Below are 21,427 nucleotides of genomic sequence, written 5' to 3' on the forward strand. Positions count from 1 at the left end.
GCACTGCTTTTGACCAAACTGTGGGTAAGATAACAAGACCAAGGACAGAAATATTTATCATTTCAGTTTCCCACTGAATAAATGAACATCATAATCCGCCAGAATACGGATATATTTATGTCTATGAGAGAAGAAAATCACATGGAACAATGACAAAAATCTAGTTTAAAACAACCAGGTTCTTTTTTCCCCACTAATGGGCAACTGTTTTAGGACTGAACTAAATTATATGAATTGCAAACAATTTTACAAATGTATTCACACCCATGTGGAACTTTTATACTTCCTAAAAAGTAAAAAATAAAATTAAATCCAGAAATAAAAATTAAATTAAATTAAATTAAATTAAATTAAATTATTAAAAAATATAATTTTGTGTTTAAGTTGGTTTGAAAAACTTCATAGCACTTTTTAAAAACATTTGGTAACATTTTAGATTAAGGAACATATATTCACTAAATAAACTTCTAATTTGCTGCTTATCAACAGTAGTTGTGTTCAGATATCGGATAGGGTCAAGGAACATGGTCATGCATTATTATGTGCTTTATAAGTACTAATAAACAGCCAATATGCATGCTAATAAGTAACTATAGTGAATAGTGTTCCCTAATCTAAAATGTTATCAGAAGTTTTATTTTAATGACTGAAAAAAATAGCATATTTTCTTTACACCTTGAATATGTTTAAGTGTACAAATCTGAATGATTATTGCCAAAAATGCATTTATTTGTGTTTTTTATTTGTGTGGAGAATGATTATTTTACTTCTTGTGACAAAAGTGCATGTGGCAGCAAGAAACAGGCAAGTTTGGGCAATAAAACTTGGCCTTAATAACCTTAGAATAACTTAATTTGACTCAACATATTTTTTAAGAAGTTTTAAAACAAACAGTATATTAAGATTTGTTTAATGAATAATGTAGTTAGGCTTAATTGAATAATACATTTTTTTTTCAAAGGTTTTTCAAGTGCTTTATTTATTTTGTATTTATTATAGTGCTGTCGAATTGATTAATCGTGATTAATCGCAATTAATCTAAAATAAAAGTTTTTACTTACATAATGTATGGATGTGTGTGTATATATATACACACACACATATATACATATATAAAAATGTAATGAAAAATGTAATGTAATGTTAAGAAAATGTCTTAAATATATACAATTATGTGTGTTTGTATATATATATATATATATATATATATGTAGTATGTATTTATAATTTTGTATAATATAAATCATAAATAAATAAAAGAAAAATATATATACACACATAAATATATACATCTATGTGTGTGTATTTACATATAAATATACACAGTACACACAAACTTTTACAAACTCTTATTTTGGATGCGATTAATCATGATTAATCGATTTGACAACACTAATTTATTATTATTAGTAGTAGTATTATTACAAATATCAAACTATGGATTCATATTTTATCTGTCTTGTCAAAAAAATCAAATTAACCAAATACCCAGTTATGAGGGTTTGTAAAGATCCTTACTACAATATAATTTTCTGTTTTATGTTTTTCTGCATGTTTCTGCCTGCTGTATGAATTTTTGATTTTAATATATTATTAGATAAGACAAAAATGAGCATTGATCTATATAACTACATCTCATGACATAAAATCAGAGAATAAAGAGTGACAAGATGATGCACAGTGCACTGACTTTTTAACAAAGCTCTTTTATAAACAAACCCCACAGAAGGTCTGACTCAGTCAGCTAGTGCTTGTTAAGCACATAGACGTATTGAACAACATGAAAAGAACTTTAGATCTTCTCTATCCCTATTGTATCACAGATGCAGGCAGTAATTAGAGTCTTCTGCCATCAGCAACTAATCTCAAAGGCTTCACTATGATCACATCAGATGCCATCAGTAAACTTCCCAAGCCAAATGTAAAACCGAGTAAAAGATAAAGAGAGGAAGACACAAGTGCAGAAAGTACACAGATAGGGGAAAAATCAGAACATATTGAGACATCCAAAAACACGTGAGCTCAGAAAGCACATGAGCTGATCACAATGATAAGTCAGACACAATCTCTTCGTTCATAACACAGCCAGGGATGAACCTAGACCAAACAATGTGACTCAATGTACTGCTAATCATAAAGACAGCTAAGCTTAGTCTTCTGGTGTAATTACCAGAGAACAGTTGCCAGCCTGCAAATGTAAAAGTTGCTTCTACCAGAAAGGCCAAACATTGTTCTTTATGTTCCTCTGTAACTCCAACAGCCCCAGGCCCACTTTCTCACATTCTGGGATGCATTTTCACTCCTTTCCCGTTAACTCCGAGCTGTGAGTCAAGCCACTGTTATTAAACACAGACATCCTAAATAGACGTGCTTACAAGGAAATGGCCCAAGAACAATCCCTTGGGATTCTGATTTGCGGTAGAGCAGATGCCTAAAGCAACCATCACATGACTAACAGCAGTTACTAGGAAAAGTGAATATTTTCACATGGAAAAGTTGTCCAAAACCTCTGAATAATCAACTGATCTGGACATATAAATAAAGAAAGAGTTGATAGTAACTCATGTGAGTCTGCATGTTTGGCAGTGTAAGATCACGGTTCATGTGATGCGAGTTCATGTGATCACTTTCTGATTGCTGAAGCACAAACTTTGGGGAAGTATTAATTATGCTGAATGCAAAAAAAATGTATTTATTTGTGTTTCTCATTTCTGTGGAGAATGTTTGTTTTACTTATTGCGACAAAAGTGCATGTCACAGCAGGAAACAGCCAAGTTTGGACAAGGAAACTTGGCCTTGGTGACCTCAGAATAAATAAACAACTTGACACAACACAATTTTAAGATGTTCTGACGCAATACAACAGTATTATTTTATTTAAATTATTAATGATCTATTTTCTTTATCAGTTCATCCATACAGTCACCCATCTGTCTAATGAAATATAATGCCTATATGCTAAAAAAAAATCTGGCATTTCAAATCAGTCTGTCTGTCAGTCAGTCTATCTGTTTTTAATTTATTTCTTAAATATGATAAAATGTATAAACTAAATAAATAAATAAATTATCTATGTATCTGTCTTTAATAATATTTTCTCTAAATATTATTAGGGGCCTGTTGCATAATCATAGTCACCACGTTAAGAACTAGTTTGACGAACTAGCAGTAAACCAAGTGGTTATCAGTCTTACTTACGAAAATTAACCATGGTTTTACTACAAACAAAACCAAAACAACATGGTTACTAGTTAAACCATGGTAATCACAAATTAAACATGGTTTTGCTACACTAACCATAGTTTAACCATGGTGTTTGTAGTAGATCAATCTACGTTTTACGTAACTGACTTTAAAAAGTTAGGACCAGTATAGCGGAAAAATAAAATTAGGTGTCTAACCTTTAAAGCTAGTCTAAGCAGTTTATGCATGAATGGATGAATTTAGAAATGAACTACACTACCAGTCAAAAGTTTTTGAACACTTTTTAATCTTTTTTCATTTTAAAGATTTTTAATGTTTTTTAAAGAAGTCGCTTTTGCTGACCAAGCCTGGATTTATTTGATCCAAAGTACAGTAAAAACAGTACAATTCTGAAATACTTTTTCCTATTAAAAATGAGTGCTTTCTATTCAAATATATTTTAAAATGTAATGTATTCCTTTGATTTCAAGCTGAATTTTAGCATCATAACTGCAGTCACATGATCCGTCTGAAATCATTCTAATATTCTGATTTGCTGCACAAAAAAACAAAAAAAAAAAAAAAAAAAAACATTTATTAGGTTGAAAACAGCTGAGTAGAATTTTCAGGTTTCTTTGATGAATAGAACGTTCAGAAGAAAAGCATTTTGTCATCACTTTTAATCAGTTTAAAACATCCTTGCTAAATAAAAGTATTAATTTCTATCATTTCTATTGCAAAAAAAAATAAAAATAAAAAATACAGTCTTCAAGCTTTTGAATGGAGTAGTTTATAATGTCTCAAAATCGTTTTATTTCAGATAAATGCTGATCTTTGGATCTTTCTATTCAGCAAAGAATCCTGAAAAAAATGTACTCAGTGGATTTCTGAAGGATCATGTGACACTGAAGACTCGAGTAATGAGGCTGAAAATGTAGCTTTGATCACAGAAATAAATTACATTTTTAAATATATTCAAATAGAAAGCAGTTATTTTAAATAGTAAAAATATTTCACAATATTACTGCTTTTGCTGTTTTTTTGGATCCAGTAAATGCAGGCTTGGTGAGCAGAATGAATCTTACTGTTCAAAAACTTTTGACTGGTAGTTTGTCACAAAATTATTGACAAACAAAACCGACAGCTATGACGTCAGAAACAAGAAAACCTCACACAAACTGTCACCGTTACCTTGATGACATTCTCAAAGATTGTATCCCTGAAGTCGAGCAGCGCTTTCTGGTCAAACTCTTTGCCGTGGATGATCCTCATTTGTTTGAGGAATGTGGATTTGCCGCTCTCTCCGGCGCCCAGCAGCAGGATCTTCACGAGACGCCGGACCGAGCGCTTCTCGCGCTCGATCATGGCATCAATCTCGCGACTGCGCCGCTTCGCCTCGCGCTTCTGGTTCACATCGCGCTCGCGGTCTCGTCCTTTCCCATTACTCCTGTCATCGTGAGCGGCCTCAGCGGGCAGCAGACACCGGCTCAGGGTGCGCACCACGCCAGCCATCCTTTCCAACTTGAACGCGGTTAGTTACCACCTGATGTATTCATTAAAGTGCCAAAGAACTTTACGTTATGTTTTACACAAAATCTACATGGAACAGACTCCGCGGGCGCCGGTAAACATCTGCTGTGATTATTCACCGGTTAAAACAAACACTAAAAGGAAAAGGCTTAAACAAAACAAGCATTTTACTCCATTATAAAGACATCTGTAAAGGCGTTCACACTTGAAGTGGTCCTTCCCCAGCAAAGCCACCACTGTTGTCCGTTAAAACTATGAAGAAAGGCAACTGTCTACTAAACAAATCCGTTGTTCGTCGTAATGAAAAAAAACATCAAGCGCTAAATGTTGTCAGGAGATGTTACTCAGCTGGAAACCGTATTCCTTTATATACTGGTAGCGACGTAAGTTCCAAAAGTTCATTCTGGAGCAGCGCAAGCGACTTTCTGATGTTTCCTCGCAGTTGTGGGAAGTTTCTTTGCTGGACTGACGCCCCTCCTGCTGTTGATTGTATGGTCGGTAGGGGGCCGAGTGGGGCGTTTGGGGGGATTCCAGACACTGTCAGAAATGTCATTGATATACAGTGTCTGTGGACCCCTTGCCGTCTATTAGCGCTGTCGTCTGTGTGGCAGCATTAAAACAAGAAACCTAGTAAAAGGTACACTACCAGTCAAACATTTTTGAACAGTAAGATTTTTTTTTTTTTTTAAGTCTCTTCTGCTCACCAAGCCTGTATTTATTTGATCTAAAGTACAGCAAAAACAGAAAAAAATGAAATATTATTGTTATTTAAAATAACTGTTTTCTAATTGAATATATTTTAAAATATAATTTATTCCTGTGATTTCAAAGCTGAATTTTTAGCATCATTACTCCAGTCATGATCCTTCAGAAATCATTGTAATATAATGATTTGCTGCTCAAAAACATTTATTATTATTATTATTATTATGCTGAAAACAGCTGAGTAGAACTTTGAATAGAACCCCCCCACACACACACACACAAAAATCTACTCAACTTTTTAAAATATTGATGACAATAATAATAATAAATGTTTCTTGAACAGCAAATCAGCATATTACAATGATTTCTGAAGGATCATGTGACACTGAAGACTGGAGTAATGATGCTGAAAATGTAGCTTTAATCACAGGAATAAATTACATTTTAAAATATATTCAAATAGAAAACAGTTATTTTAAATAGTAAAAATATTTCATAATATTGCTGCTTTTGCTGTATTTGGGATCAAATAAAGGCAGGCTTGGTGAGAAGAAGAGAATTCTTTAAAAAATTAAAAATCAAAAACTGTTTTAAAAAACTTTTGACTGGTAGTGTATGTGAAACATGTGATGCAAACATTTGGATCAGTGACAAAATATGGATGAAGTTTCCTGATTTTGGCAAAGGAAAACCAGTCTCCTCTTGGCTTGTATCAAAATCCTCCGACAGATTTCTTTACAAATCTTCGTTTTGTACTTTTAATTCATGACCGTTGTTTTGTTTTGATCTCTCCATTGTACGCCCGCGTTCGTCACTCCAGAGCGGAGGATGTGCAATGCCGAAGTACTACGTCATCCGCCCGAAACTGTTTTATGTTTTAAATATGGATATTTCTCTCACAAAAATGCGTCGATTCACTAAAGGAGACACCTTATTATGGATGTATGTGGTTTATTAGACTTAGACTGATGAAGAGAAACACCCTTCCACTGCATTATAAAGCTTGAAGGAGCCAGAACAATTTTTAATATAATTCCGTTTGCTTTGTCTGAAAGAAGGAAGTCATATACACCTAGGATGCTTTAAGGGTGAGTAAATAATGGGCTCATTTTCATTTTTTCATTAACTATCCCCTTAAGGTTACACAATTTGACCTTTTTTTGTCTCATGTGATATAGGGTACACATTTCCTGATTAATCAGTCTTCATTAGAATGGTCCTATATATTCTTAATATCTCACACTCACAGATAAAATAAAGGCTGTCACTGGGCCAGTACCTTTTTAAAAGGTACACCTTTCTACATAAAGGGTCCATATTGGTACCTTAAAGTTACACATTAGTACCTAAAGTGTACAAATTAGTGCCTAGAAGGTACAAAAGTGTACCTTTTGAAAAGGTACCGCCCCAGACAGCTCAGCTTTTGTACTTTTTTTTCCCCCGAATGTGCAGAATCATCTTTTACTGGGATGTTGACATCGCCTTTGTACAGCACTGCAAATATCACTGCATTCTGCTAAACGAACTCCCTCAACTATGGGTATCGTTGTTAATTATTTAAATTAATATATTCATATTATACCAAGTTAGACGTTCCCCTGGCTGTATCAGTGTTTCCTGCAATACTTTATTGTCACAAACTTCACCTCCTTTATTCAGCGCCGAGGTGAAATAAATCATATTTTACCTGAGCTGTGAATGTGAGCTTGCAGTCTGTACTGAATGTGATTCAATAGATCCAGAAGAGCCTGCTGCAAATAATGTGAAGAAATGTCTTTTTGTTGCATTAGTCTTGTGGGCTGCACAGAAAAATACAAACAACTCCACCTGTGTAGTCTGATTCATGCATACATGACTCTTACGAACCAGTTCGTTTTAGTGGCTCAAATCATACGACACAACAGATGTAACCGATTCTTGAAACAAATGAATCTTAAAGGAGTAGTTCACTTCCAGAACTAAAATTTATAGGTAATTTATTTACCCCCTTGTCATCCAAGATGTTCATGTCTTTCTTTCTTCAGTCGCAAAAAAATTAGGTTTTTCGAGGAAAACATTTCCGGATTTCGCTCCATATAGTGGACTTTTATGGTGCCACCAAGTTTGAACTTCCAAAATGAAGTTTAAATGCAGCTTCAAAGGGCTTTAAACGATCCCAGATGAGGAAGTAGGGTCTTATAGCAAAACGATTGGTTATTTTCTATATACTTTTTAACCTCAAACACTCGTCTTGTCTATTCTCTGCAATGTGCATCTGAACTCTGTGTATTCCAGTTCAAGACAGTTAGGGTATGTCAAAAAACTCCCATCTCATTTTCTCCTCCAACTTTAAAATCATCCTATATTGCTGCAGAACTACCGACCCAGTGTTTACAAAATGAACGTGCAAATAAGATCAAACAGCCGTTACAAAAAAAGTAAAACAGCAATGTAGGATGATTTTGAATCCAGAGAAGAAAATGAGATGGGAGTTTTCCGACATACCCTAACTGTCATGAACCGGAATACGCAGAGTTCACGCAGAGCTAGACAAGATGAGCGTTTGAAGATAAAAAGTAACTAAACTGTAAAGTTTTTTTTTTAGAACATAACCAATCGTTTCGCTAGGGATCATTTAGCGCCCTTTGAAGCTGTGTTTAAACTGCATTTTGGATGTTCAAACTTGGGGACAACATTGAAGTCCACTATATGGAGAGAAATCCTAAAATGTTTTCCTCTAAAGAAAATGATTTCTTTATGACTGAGGAAAGAAAGACATGAACATGATGACAAGGGAGTAAGTAAATTATTTGTAAATTTTGGTTCTGGAAGTGAACTTCTCCTTTAAGAGTCGATTTATTTCATTACATGGTTCGGAAAGACGAGATCTGCTTTGAATGTGTTTTTTGTATAATTACAGTATTAGCAGTGAGGGTTTCTTTAATATGTAAGCAAATGGACATTATATAAATCAATGGCTCCCCGTCCCCCCAACAAAAATGAATTACCTGCATATAATCATTGGGAAAAAATCCAATACTTTTTGTTAATTTGGTTAACCATAGAAGAGCTGTATTCAAGTCATTTCTGAAGTAGTTTTTAGATGCTGTCCTTTCTCAAGTGTCATATTCATAGTCATGTTAATTTTTGAGCGGGTCTCCCAAGTGAGCTGCAATGGTGATCATAACCAGCCAAATACCGCTTTTTATTTTAATAACCCCTTAATTATAGACACTTCTTTTAATAATGTCTGACAAATATTGCTTTTCACAATTTTGATGACAATTCGACATTTCTGAGTTTGAGTTACAAATTCCATCGTTGTTAGTGAAAATGTGCATTTAGTTTGATAGCAAGTTAGAAAGTCAACCACATGGTTATAACTTGCCTATTCAACTTATAAAAAAATGCTACTTAGATTTCAGATATATATATGTATATATATAGTTTGATTTTTCATGAGATGTTATACATCGGAGATCTAGAAAAGGCTCTTCCTGTCCTCTTCTGCTTGCATAATAATGAAAAATAACTGTTCATTCAGCAGAGGGCAGTGTTAACCTGCGCTTACATTCATGCATTTCCTTTAAATCATAGTTTCTCATCCATACACATCATTTGTTTATTGCAAAATGAGCTCTGTTAGATGCATAAGTGTCAACCAGAAAAGAAAGAAAGAAAGAGAGAGAGAAAGAAAGAAAGAAAGAAAACCCACATGTAAAAAAAAACATATCATAAAACATAAACATATTCTTAATCTAAATATCATTTGTCAAAGATCATTCCTCCACTCCCATTATGTGCCAGAACATTGCACATTCTGTCAACAACATAAAATGCTATTTAATAATTAAACATTTTCCCAGCACAGCAACACAAAGACATTTCTTTATTAAAAGACACAGCTGCACAGGTGCAGAAAAGTCAAGCGGGCTAATTTTGTGCCACTGACCACCTACATATAATAAAACAGGACTTCTGACATTAGCATATAAATAGTGACAATTTTTTCGTTCCTCCTCCAAGTAGATTATTCAATGTCATTCACAGCTTTGGAAAAAACACACTCTGATTACCGTGGTCGCGATTCAGAGTTCTTAAACCTATTTGTTGAGTTGATGTGCACAAGGAAAACATTTAATGGAAAAGCTTTCAAGTTGATTTTCAAGCAGGAGGTTAATTGGACTGGGTTTTTGGAGGAAAGATGAAATCAACATGCACGCGAAACGCAGCTGAAGAGGCTTTCAGAGAGCAACGCGACCATGATTACACATTTTGATCACCAAATCAAAAAGCAACACACAAATATGCAAGTATCCATTCTTCTCATTGGGCAAATTGCTCTTGATAGCATTCTTGGAGGCTGTTGAAGCCAAGCTAACGCCGAAGTAAGCAGCACTGTCATCCATGTTTCCCACCATGCTTTGAAGAAGAGGCAACAATGGAGCACCAAGTGCTATAATTTTGGGAAATCATGGAACTGTTCATTTGTTGTATTTAATTTACCATGTAAGATGCATTGGAGCTTTTCTACCTGATGTTTGCATAAATAATATATAAAAAATCAATATAATTAGAACAACGATAATTAAATTAAATTATATATAAAACAAACAATTAATTAAAATTAATTAAAATAGTTATTATTAATTATTAAGGTAATAAAAATAAATTATCATTAAAATAATATGAATTAATTCAGATTATTATTCATTAATACATGTACCCATCACAGACCACCATTTATGGCAATATGCTTTTGGTAAGTCACTCTGAATAACAAATTGTTTGGTGTAGCAAAGCTCGTCTTATGGTAAGTCTTTTGCATATTCTGGTGAGTGAGCACAGCATGCGTATGTCAGCAAAAAAGAAATCCTTCACTCTTTAATGCGTTTTATTTAAGAAATTAAAAGGGCTTAAACTTAAACTTAAAAAGCATGCATGTTCATAGTGATGCAAAAGTCCTATTTTATTTTATGTTATGCTATGTTTTTTGTTTTTTATTTATTTTATTTTTTGTTTTATTTTATTTTGTTTTTTATGTTATGTTATTTTAATTTAATTTAGTTACATTTTTATTTTATTTTTTGTTTTGTTTTATTTTTGTTTTTTAAATTTCATTTATGTTATGTTGTTGTTTTATTTCATTTTCATTTCATTTATTTATTTATTTTATGTTTTACTTTATTTTGTTTTATTTTTCTTGTTATTTTATGTCAAGTTATAATTTAGTTTAATTTAGTTTTCTTTTCTTTTATTTTGTATGTTTTTTTTATTTCATTGATGTTGTTTCATTTTGTTATGTTGTTTCATTTTATTTGTTATTTTTTTTGTTTTGTTTTATATTTTTTATTTTATGTTGTTATTTTTTGTTTCATTTTATTTTTTATTTTATTATTCTTAATGTTTTGTTTTGTTTTATTTTTATGTTATTATTTTAATTTATTATTACTTTATTGTATTATTATTGTTATTTTATTGTTATTTTATTTTGTTGTTTTTATCTCATTTTATTTAGTTTTTTTATTATTATTATTGTTACACTAGTTGTTATGTTATTTCATATTAGTATGTACTTCATTTTATTTACTTTTATTGTTATTTTATTATTATTATTTTTATTAAAATAATATTTTATTTTATTTTATTTTATTTTATTTTATTTTATTTCATTTCATTTCATTTTTTATTTGCTCTGCAGCCCGTTCACCATGAACTGTTGTTGTAGGGCAAGAGCTTCCTATTTCTTCTTTTAAAAGGTTATACAAAACTACTCCTCAAGAACACAGAACAAAGAGTTGACGAAATAATGTTTTCAGGCACAAACGCTTGGCAAACTCATTTAACAAGGGAAAGTAAAACAGAAAACAGATTCAAAGCTTTGTCCAGCCTAATTAAGTGAGATAAGAATAAACCAAACCCAGCGGGCATGTGGTCTCAAAGGACTATAGAGGAAAATGTCTAGTTAAATAAATAAAACAGCAAATAATTAAATTTATGCCACTCTTTGATTCCGCCATAATGACTCTCAAACATGGACAAGTGTATGTGTCATTAATGGAGGTCTGTACTTGATGGCCACAATGAAAAATGCCTGTTATTACACTGAAGAAGGCTTGCTGGAAAAAACAAGCCAACGTTTATCAAGAGGAAGGAGGGAAAAAAGAAAGAAATATAAATCTTAAAGGGACAGTTCACCCAAAAATTACTCACCCTCATGACGTTTCAAACCCATAAGATCTTCAGAACACAAATTAAGCTTTCTGATGCTGCATAGACAGCAACACTGACACGTTCAAGGCCCAGAAAGGTAGTAAGGACAGTGTTAAAATAGTCCATGAGTGGTTCAAACAAGAATTTCTTCTCTTCCGTGTCAGTCTTCGACGATAATATGAACATAAATGAGATGCATATGAGCATTAAACACCTTTCAAGGATGCAAACGATGAGCAAATGCTTTTCCCTCCTAATCAAAGCAATGATCTTGAAAATGTTTTTGTTAACAGCTGTAACAAAGGCACAAAGTTCCTCGCACATTCGAAAACATATTTAACCGTGCGGAAAACACATTTATCTGTGCTTTGTTGAGCAGCTAGAAGAGGAGCTAAACGCCTTGTGCTTCTCAGAACAAAGGATGAGTGGGATCTGATGGCTTTTGAAGCTGTGGGTGAAATAGGGAGATACAGATGGCCCAGACACTATAGTTCGGAAGTCTGTGACAGACACTCTTTCACCGAGAGTCTATTACAATGACACCTCAGCTCCGGTGCCCCTCACACGTTTGACTGATGGATGCAGCGACCACCGCTTTTAACAGACTGGCAAGCCATCTGCCATGTAGTGACACGCTGGCGACGTACGCGCCACTTCCTGTAGCGATCAGCTGTGTGAGAAAGGCACAAACAAAAACCGCTGTAAGGTACGGCGATGAGAAAAGCTCAATCGGGGTTGTAGAGACTGGATGCTTTGAATATATTATGATAAAGGATACAAATTAGTTTGTGCAGAATCTCTAAAGCGCCCGGACTACAATGAGCAGAAACCAGCATTGTTTGCCCAGGACTTTCAAAACATAATGTGTTTGCATTGATGTGCAAATTATATTTTCATATCTCTACTTCCCCTTGGCCTTTGTGCATTAATATTAACCACTTTAAACAATAACCTGGCATATTTAAACAGCATTTCTATTCACTCTGAATAACACAAGATGACTGAAGAAAGTAAGTCTTTTCAGGTTGTAAACAACGTGACGCGTTGTGTAAAATGAAACCGATTTCTCCTCGTTTTAGTGATCCGAGAGCCTCTTCAATGGTGTTTACAATCACAGTGGAAAGTTGGTTTACCGTCAGAGTTGTTGTCTGCAAGTGACGCCACTCTGAAAGGAACCACCACCAACACCACATGAAGCAACAAGATGTCTGCTTGTCAGGGAGCAACTGAAATTTCCACTGCGCTGCTCGTGACACACTCTCTCCAGGATTTCTCTTCTTTTCAAGCCCTTTTACTCGTTTTCATTCTCGTTTTAACAGCAAAAACGTGTCAGTTTCTTTCTGAACCACAATGTGCGTAAAGATCTTCATCAGATGACAGAAAACAGAAACTTTGCTTCTTAAAACCATTTATTACATACAGTAAACTGCAAAGTACATTCGTGTGTCTGTTTATAAAATAATATTTACAAAAATAGATTTAAAAAATAAAAAAACAAAAATTAACGGTTAGGAGTTGAAGATCACACAAAAAAGACAGTTTCTTAATATAATGAAAAAAATAAGATGTAATCCCTTGGATAAGATGCTTTTCCATATGACACAAACATTATCTCCAGTCTGTTTTCTAGACAACAGATGTTTTTATTTAAAAAAAAAGATGCTTAGGTTGGTACATTAAATTTCCCCAGTGGCAACAATAAATATGTAGACATCTATATGCTGTATGTTTAAAATCACAGGGGTCAGTAAGGGTTGTTGACCCAACTGTTCAATATTTTTTCATAATTCTTTTATAATTAAATCACACAAGCAGTTTTCATGACTGTATACGCTCTTAAAAACAGCCTAGTGCTGGGTGAAATATGGACAAACCTAGCGGCTGGTTTAAATGTTTTACCCAACCTTCCGGGTAGTTTTATTTAACTCAACTATTGTTTAAAAATGACTATGACTGGTTAAAACTGACCCAAAATAGGTTGTAAATTTAAAATCAGACGTATAATTACTAGAGGCATCAGCAATAATCAAAAGGTGAACATTTATTAATAAGCTATTTAAATAATGTTTATTTTTTAATTATTATTCAACTTATTAATATGAACACATTAACAAATGTTCATTTTAGCGCCACCCTCGACTAAAGATTTTTCTGGTCGACTAGTAGTCATTCATTTTAAGCATTAGTCAACTATTAGTCGCACATTTATTAATAAACCATATAAATCATAATAATGAGCCTTTAATTGCCTACACAGCTCAAGTGCACGCAAAAAAGTTTGTCACAATGCACTGACAGATATAATTATGAATGTGTCAAAGGAAAACAGCAAGGAGACTGCATTAACGGTTTAATTATTTGACCGTTTAATAATAGATAAACTAGTGCTTTCTTTGTTTTCAGCTTAAGAGATCAAGTCGACGACACTGATTCATCATCTCCAAAGTATGATACGCCTGTATGCATGTTTCATATGGATTACATAGTCTGAGAATATTTGTTTTCTATTTGAATTGGTTCATTTACAAGTAGACATTTCACTCTCTATAGATAGATTTTTTTATTTCTGTAAAGCAAGTATACACAGTTTCAAAGTTTCGCACTCAAGTTCACAGAGTCTATACAGATCCTCTTTCGTAAATTATTTTAAAAGCGCAATGTTTTGTTGTTATTGTGAGTGCACCAAATACAGATTCAAAAGATGTATTACTTTTATCTGTATGACCAAAAATGACAGAGTATTTTAAGAGCAAGTGAGCGCACCAGTGCCTCCATCTCAGAGCGGCTAATAAACTTTTGGTCGACCAAGCCTCTTCTCGTCGACTATTAGGGGGCAGCCCTAGTTAATTCTGAGTTAATTTTCATAAGCAAGAAATACAGTAATTTTTAAGCAGTAGTTGCGTTAAATAAAACTACCTAGAAGGTTGGGTTAAACATTTTGTCCATATTTCACCCAGCCCTGGGTTGTTTTTATCCCACTACTTTTTGTACAATATGACTGATTAAATAGAATATTAATACAGTAAAAATACAAATAATTAAATATGTATTAAATAAAAAAATATATATTTAATTATTTGAGTGACAAAACAGAATATTCGTACTCTATGGGTCAAAAACAAGACATGCATTTTTGGCATCTGCACCAAATTAAATTTACAAAAGCGATTTTATTTACACAGAAAGCATATTAAATGCAATAAAAGTGTCTGCTGTTATAATTTCAACTTTTGTGAAAATAAAATGTGAAAATATGAGTGAAACAATGTTCCATTGTCATGCAAAGTAAAATATATATTGTAATTGTATTGTATTGTAATATGTAAAAATAAAACATACATACTCTAATCTGAACTTACTAAAATGTGAGTCTGCAACATACTTCCCCAACGGTCGTGTAAGGGTGCTTTCACACCTGGCACTTAGTTTCACAGCAGTAGCTTGGTTGTTTTGCTAATACCTCTTTAAGTTAACCTGTGAATATCTGTGTGTGGGCACGTCTTCGTCATTCAAAACCAAAGCGCGCCTTTTCATTTCTTTTTCTTGTTGCTCTCTTTGTAGTAAGTGTGTTTTAAAAATGTTTTCCCGACAAATGCTGGACTTCTGCTCAAAATGATAAATTAATATAACAACAGCTACAAAAAAAAAATGCAACAATAAGCCCGCAAAGCTGTTGTTGTTCCATCCTGACGGATGACAGCTGAGCGAAAATAAACCATGGAACTCTGACCAATGAGAGGACAGTTTACTCGCATGTGGCATGTATTAACACATTTGGTCTGTTAAGAAACTTTCTAGTGTGAAATGAACCGCACCAAGAATAAAAAGCAACATTGTAATAATTTTAATCCCTGTTTCAGAACAAAGCAATCGACCTACAGGTGTGAAAGCACCCTAAAACAACACCCTTTTTACCTTTTTTACACCCACCCTTTTCAGTGCATGTCTCTTTAAACGATTATGAGCTACTGCTCACCCCGCCCCTTTCTTCCATTTTTGCGTGTATTCGGTGGCGCATTACCATCAAAAACAAAACTAATCCACAGCGTCCTCAGTGGCCCTGACGTCGACTTTTACATCCAACTACAAAACGCCTGCATTGTTTACGAGACATTGTCGCTATAACTGCTTGAGCACAGAGAAAATGGCTGAGGATGGAAATATGCTAATACGGGACACTCCATTAGTGGTCATGGGCGGAGCCTGAGCAGTATGACATCATACTGCTCAGAAAATTGAAAATGGCTTGATAAAAAAGGATTTAAAAAAAAGGAGTGAATGGATTTTTATCATTGTTTTATCACAGTGTGGTTGTGTCCACACACATTTATATGCAAACACCATGAAAGTGAATTTTGTATCCGATGTCCCCTATATATATATAAATATGATATGTAAATGTGATATAAAAATATATCACAACACAGAAAATGAATTATAAAAAAAAACAATAATTCTAAACATTTTCCCTTATACATTCACATACATTTAACCCTAAATGTATTTTTAATAAAAAATGTTACTTTTAATTATTACATACTACTTTTAAGCTACCTATAAATCATGATATTTGGCAAGAAGTAAGTCATGTGTAATGAATGGAACATAAAGTAAACACCAGAAATAGCTCTGACTGTGATATCATCTAGAGAAGATAAGAGCCCAATTCAGGGCCTCAATCAATGACAGCTTAAACAGACTCCAAAATAATGCCAACATAAAGCAAATTACAGTCAGTAGCTTGACATGTAAATATAGATAATGCCATTGAAATACAGTATGACCTTGGCAAGTACTTAGCAGCTAAAATGGGCACAGGATTAAGCCACATGTGTGTTATCTGCATAAAGACTATCCATTACAAATGTGGGCTTGTATTAAAATAAATATGGAAGTCACAAATATTAATTTATAAATGGTATATACTGTATATTGCAAGAATAGTGGCATCAGATTCAATTTACAGTTATACACAAAGTATCCAGAACACAACTGAAGCGAAATTCAGTGGGCAGCGCTATACTGAGCATTACAGGTGGATGCTGGGAAGGATAATGTTTTATTGACAACAGCTCCGCTTCAGGAGAATAATAGATAAGAAGCTTTAGGATGAGAACATTTCCACTGCTTACTATGTGAACCTTCAAGAGCATCACATGTCCACGTGGCTTGCTGCTTTTTTTTTTAGACAGCAGAGAGAAACACACCTCACCTTTGACGCCTTTGACAGAGTCACTTCCTGTTCACACGCCTGTGCTGCATGCATGCATTCCACCCGAGCTGGAAATAGACAGAGTTTTAGTGCGCCGTAAGCCATAACGTGCTCCCGTGATCAGGTCACAGCAGGTCTTGCTCCACCCAGACCGTCTTCTTCTGCTCCTCAAAAATCTTGTCCTTGATGATCTTGACGAGATCCTCCACCCCACCCCATGAGTCAGGCTCCACATTCGCGTACAGGCACGGCAGCGTCTCCAGCTCCTTCTCCTTGGAGCGACACATCTTCAAGAACTCCTCTTCAGAGTCCACCCTCAGAGGGAGCCTCCTGCTTGAGGAAAACATCAGAAATGCTTACTTAAGAGTGCAATGAGTCTTTGCAAGAATAAGACCTAGGAGAAGTTCTTGCCTTAATTTTTTGATGTTCCTTTCACAGATTTTGATGAAGATGATGATGGGGTAGATCTCTCTCCTCAACAAGTCTTTCACACAGCTCAGATCAGCTTCAAGAAGGCAGTGCTTATTCTAAAAAACAAAAGACGAATTTATGAAGCACGTTCCTTAAAAACACATTTTAGGCTTATATTATTAAAAAGCTGTAGATATAGATGAATATAAGCTATATTGTATATACTAATTAACAATTTAATACAGAAAGGAGAATTGAGAACTCATCCAGTGAGGTGCCGGTTCTCATTTTTTGTCCTGTTTTTGGCACACTTCTTGAACAAGTGAGATTTGCAGTGGAAAATTAGACTCATCTCCTGACACATTAGCAAGTGAAAAACAATATTCTGCCTCTCATCTAACCACCTGATAAACCCCAAGCAAACAGATTGCATCTGCACCCATCAGGAGCTTCAGGTTTGTCTCCTACATACCACTACTCATTCTTCTTTCAGTCACATAAAACACAGTGAGACTTATACAGAGCTCCTTGGTTATATAGTCTTTTTGTATAAAGAGAAAGATCCACTTTGAGGAGGAAAGGATGGGTAGTTTTAACAGTGTTTCAAAATGATAAGTGTGAAACATTGCTTAATCCAAGTTTAAAGGAGTCATGAGACATTTTTTTTTATTGTTTTATGTCCCTTGTGTTTTTCTGCATTAAAAAGGCATCATTTATTTATAAATCAAACGTAAATTCATGTCCCAGTCATTTTATTGGTTAAACAAACATGACTTACACTATCAAAAAAAAATTCTATTTTCAATTTTATATTTTTACATGACAAATGTAATCAACATTCATGTATGAATCTCATCAAGTTAGTGTTTTTAAGTATTTTACATACCCAGCAGGCACACAACGACTTAAGATGTTGATATTTGGTTCCATTTCTGTTGCGACATCAGGTGACCAAAATTCAATGTCTAATGTAACGTTAATTTGACGTTTGTTGATATTTTGTTGATTTTAGGTTCCAACGTTAAGTCAATGTCAAATACTGACGTCAACTAGTTTTTTTTTAATTCTCAACCATAATGCAACGTCTGTCCGACGTTGGGGTCCAACATATAATCTGATTAATTCGAATTTAATGTTTTGCCACAATTACATTTTTTAGAAATAGAAGAATTTGAATAGAAATGTTAGCAAACGTTAGAATTAGACACTTTGACAATATGCCAATGATAACAGTAAAGAGAAAAGACTGATCCAACCGCATGTCGGTGCACATGATGAACCACTCACATGTGACGTGCTCATATTGCTAGACGCCATTCACACAGAACGCGCTTTTGTTGACAAAGATGCAACGCGGGTAGTGGAAAAGGAAAAACATGCAAGAAGATGGGAGTGAACTTCTTTTAACTTGAGTGCTGCGTTTTTATAATGCCACTTCATACGTTAGATGCTGCAACAGTCAAACACATCCATGTTTTGTAAAAAAAAAACTATAGAAAAGCAGTGCAATTGAATAAAAAAACCTGTTAAGAACTACTACTGTATGTCTGATATTTCATGTTTGCATCATGGTGACAGGCTGAAACCTGCTGTTCATTGTTTTTACAGAATATTTTTAGTTAATTATAGTCTACTGGTGTTATACCTTCAGTCATTTCGAATTTGAATTAGCTTGACTTATGAGATTTCTTAAGCATTTTCCTTGTACCATTTCTGAACATATAATATGTATAAGACAAGTTTGTACAAGATGTTGTTGTAGCTCATGCATCTTTTCTGCAAAGATATTTAACAAGTGATTTGTTTAACATTTACACCATGTTGGGAACTTCATGTGTGGTGCACTTAGAATAGAATTTTCTTTAACTAGAGGATTAATAAAGGATAAGTTACTTGAATCATGTTGTAGTTACATTAAGTTCACTAGTTAAATCATAAGAAAACTGAGAATTGGTCAAACGTTCTGAGAAAAAAAAAAAAAAAAAAAGAGATTTTATTTTTTGCCATATCGCAAAATAATAAACCAAGGCAGTAACAATTTAAACAATACATTTTATTTGTGAACTTAAGTTCAGCTATTCCTTTTAAAAGTTAACTTCTAACTATTTTTGAATATTTATTTAACTATTTTTCGAACCATCAGTCACTAAAGCTTGGTAAATAATGGTCACAGATGCAGATGCACAGATACTTTAAATTTCACTAAGCTGATTACTCACTAAAAACTCCCTGAGATTTTGTTTTCATGCTATTTTAAGTCTTTTGACATAAAGTGGTTATATTTAAATGTTATGAGTTGTTTACTTACTTTTTAAAATTAGTCTTCCCATTAACACCATTATATTTTTAATTCAGACTGATTTACGATCACAAGACGTGGGATTTATCGCATGAACCAATCACAGCCGATCATAACCTGTCATATCCTATTATATCGTGAGGAAGGCATTGCCTCCTCTCATGTGATTTTCTCCCATACATTCTCAATTACCACCCACCAAACTCACGGCATGCTTTAGTGGGTCTGTTAAAACTCAGTGGGCCAGGGGAGGCGAGAGAGACGCGGACTCACGCTGTAACTTTACCAGCTGGTGTCGATGTTGGACAGTGTTTATTTAGAAAAACAAGTGATTTATACACCTGTCTGCCACTTTTATGTAATGGTTAACATCATTGCATAGATTTTTTTATGATTCATCTGGCGAAGGCAAGTGTCATCCAACTGAACACCAGTGGACGAGGCCTAGGCTGTGATAATATGTAACTACTTATCAATGTCTGGCACTGTAGGCAGACATTTGCAAATGTATTTGCACCTGTGATGTAACAGATCCTCCAGTATTCAAATGATCCATGTTTTAAATGCTTTATCTATGAGTAGTGTGTTTATGCTCATAAACATGAAGAATGTTTTAATAGTCCAAAGACCTATGTCAAAAGATCAAGGAAAATTTGATTCCTCATGTCATTACTCTTATCTAGTAGTTAGGAAGTTGGGTTAGGTGTAGTGTGACAGTCCCATTGGTGTCTTTAGGAAAGGGTTAAGCTCTCGCCGAAAGGAAGCGCTTCAAAATGTTACCGCGAACACATAAACATCTGACAAGCTTCCTGAGTAAGCAGAAGAAATGACAGCACATAAAAGCAAAAACATAATTTAGCTATTATTAAATTCTTCTGGAAAGAACATTTATTACTGTACCTTGAAGGCAACCGCTTCAATATTTTCTGGGGTGATGCATTCATATGTGCAGGCCTGCTTTTCTTTGGAATAAATGATGGGCTCTATCTTCTGTTTCATGAGGAATTCATCTTTTGTCACAATGTCTGGAAAAAAGATGAATTAATAGTTTTTGTAAGTAGGCATGTCAAGGAAAACATCTAGGGAGGGCATCATAAGGGTTTCATACATTTGATTACTCTTATCAGTTCCAGTTTCTTAAAGATTCCATTTATTTTCGTACGTTATTGAAGCACCATTACAATTAAACTCTACTAGGGATGTATAGTCAAAAGTACACACTGTCGTCTATGAACAGCCAGTCAGTATTTACACTCCCTAATTACACATTAACTCATCCAGACTGATTTGTGATTCATTTAAAATACCTGCTAATCTTTTGTGAATCTAACTATAGCATCCAGTTCTTTCTCTCGACATTCAGACTGAAACCTTGCAAACTCTGAAGGTGAAACTACTGTTGGCGCTGCAGATTCAGCAGCAGTACAGCAACAAAGAGAGCTTATCTTCATGAACTATTAAAGAAACCGAATGTGATCATACAAAATGTCATCTGGTTACTTGATTATTTTTTAAAAGATGGCTTGATAATTGGTTAAACTTATTTTTAGCATTATTCATACATATTTTTTTACTACATCAGTTATCAGTCTTTAAATGTTGGGTTTACCAATGCCAATAATTATACATGAGTTTTTAAAATAACATCAGAAGTTAGTGATTATTTAGTCATTCTGTGAAAAACAAGAAAAACAAAAAATATAAGCAAACAAGTAAATAAATAAATTTTATATATACTACCAGTCAAACATTTCTTAACAGCAAGTTTTTTTTTTTTAAAGAAGTCTCTTCTGCTCACCAAGCCTGCATTTATTTAATCCGAAGTACAGCAAAAACAGTACAATTCTGAAATATTTTTATAGAACTTTTCTATTTGATTATATTTTAAAACGTAA

At 33.9% G+C, this 21,427-nt stretch overlaps 2 protein-coding genes across 2 annotated transcripts in view; both read right to left on the minus strand.

The window, feature by feature from the left end:
* Positions 1 to 5,165, minus strand: part of gna12a (guanine nucleotide binding protein (G protein) alpha 12a) — a 40,637-nt gene extending 35,472 nt beyond the window's left edge. The window contains exon 1 of the mRNA XM_051103118.1: positions 4,375 to 5,165. Within this exon, the coding sequence (XP_050959075.1) occupies positions 4,375 to 4,695 (321 nt within the window). The 5' untranslated portion in view covers positions 4,696 to 5,165. The remainder of the gene's footprint in view (positions 1 to 4,374) is intronic.
* A 9,137-nt stretch (positions 5,166 to 14,302) lies between these two features.
* The window catches only part of card11 (caspase recruitment domain family, member 11), a 39,271-nt gene continuing 32,146 nt past the window's right edge, over positions 14,303 to 21,427 (minus strand). Inside the window, exons 22-24 of the mRNA XM_051103038.1 lie at positions 20,433 to 20,557; positions 17,234 to 17,349; positions 14,303 to 17,152 (exon numbers count right to left, since the gene is read on the minus strand). Coding sequence (XP_050958995.1) covers positions 16,948 to 17,152; positions 17,234 to 17,349; positions 20,433 to 20,557 — 446 coding nt within the window. The 3' untranslated portion in view covers positions 14,303 to 16,947. The remainder of the gene's footprint in view (positions 17,153 to 17,233; positions 17,350 to 20,432; positions 20,558 to 21,427) is intronic.

Source organism: Labeo rohita, chromosome 3 (genome assembly GCF_022985175.1).
Source record: "Labeo rohita strain BAU-BD-2019 chromosome 3, IGBB_LRoh.1.0, whole genome shotgun sequence".
In the NCBI taxonomy this organism is placed as follows: Eukaryota; Metazoa; Chordata; class Actinopteri; order Cypriniformes; family Cyprinidae; genus Labeo; species Labeo rohita.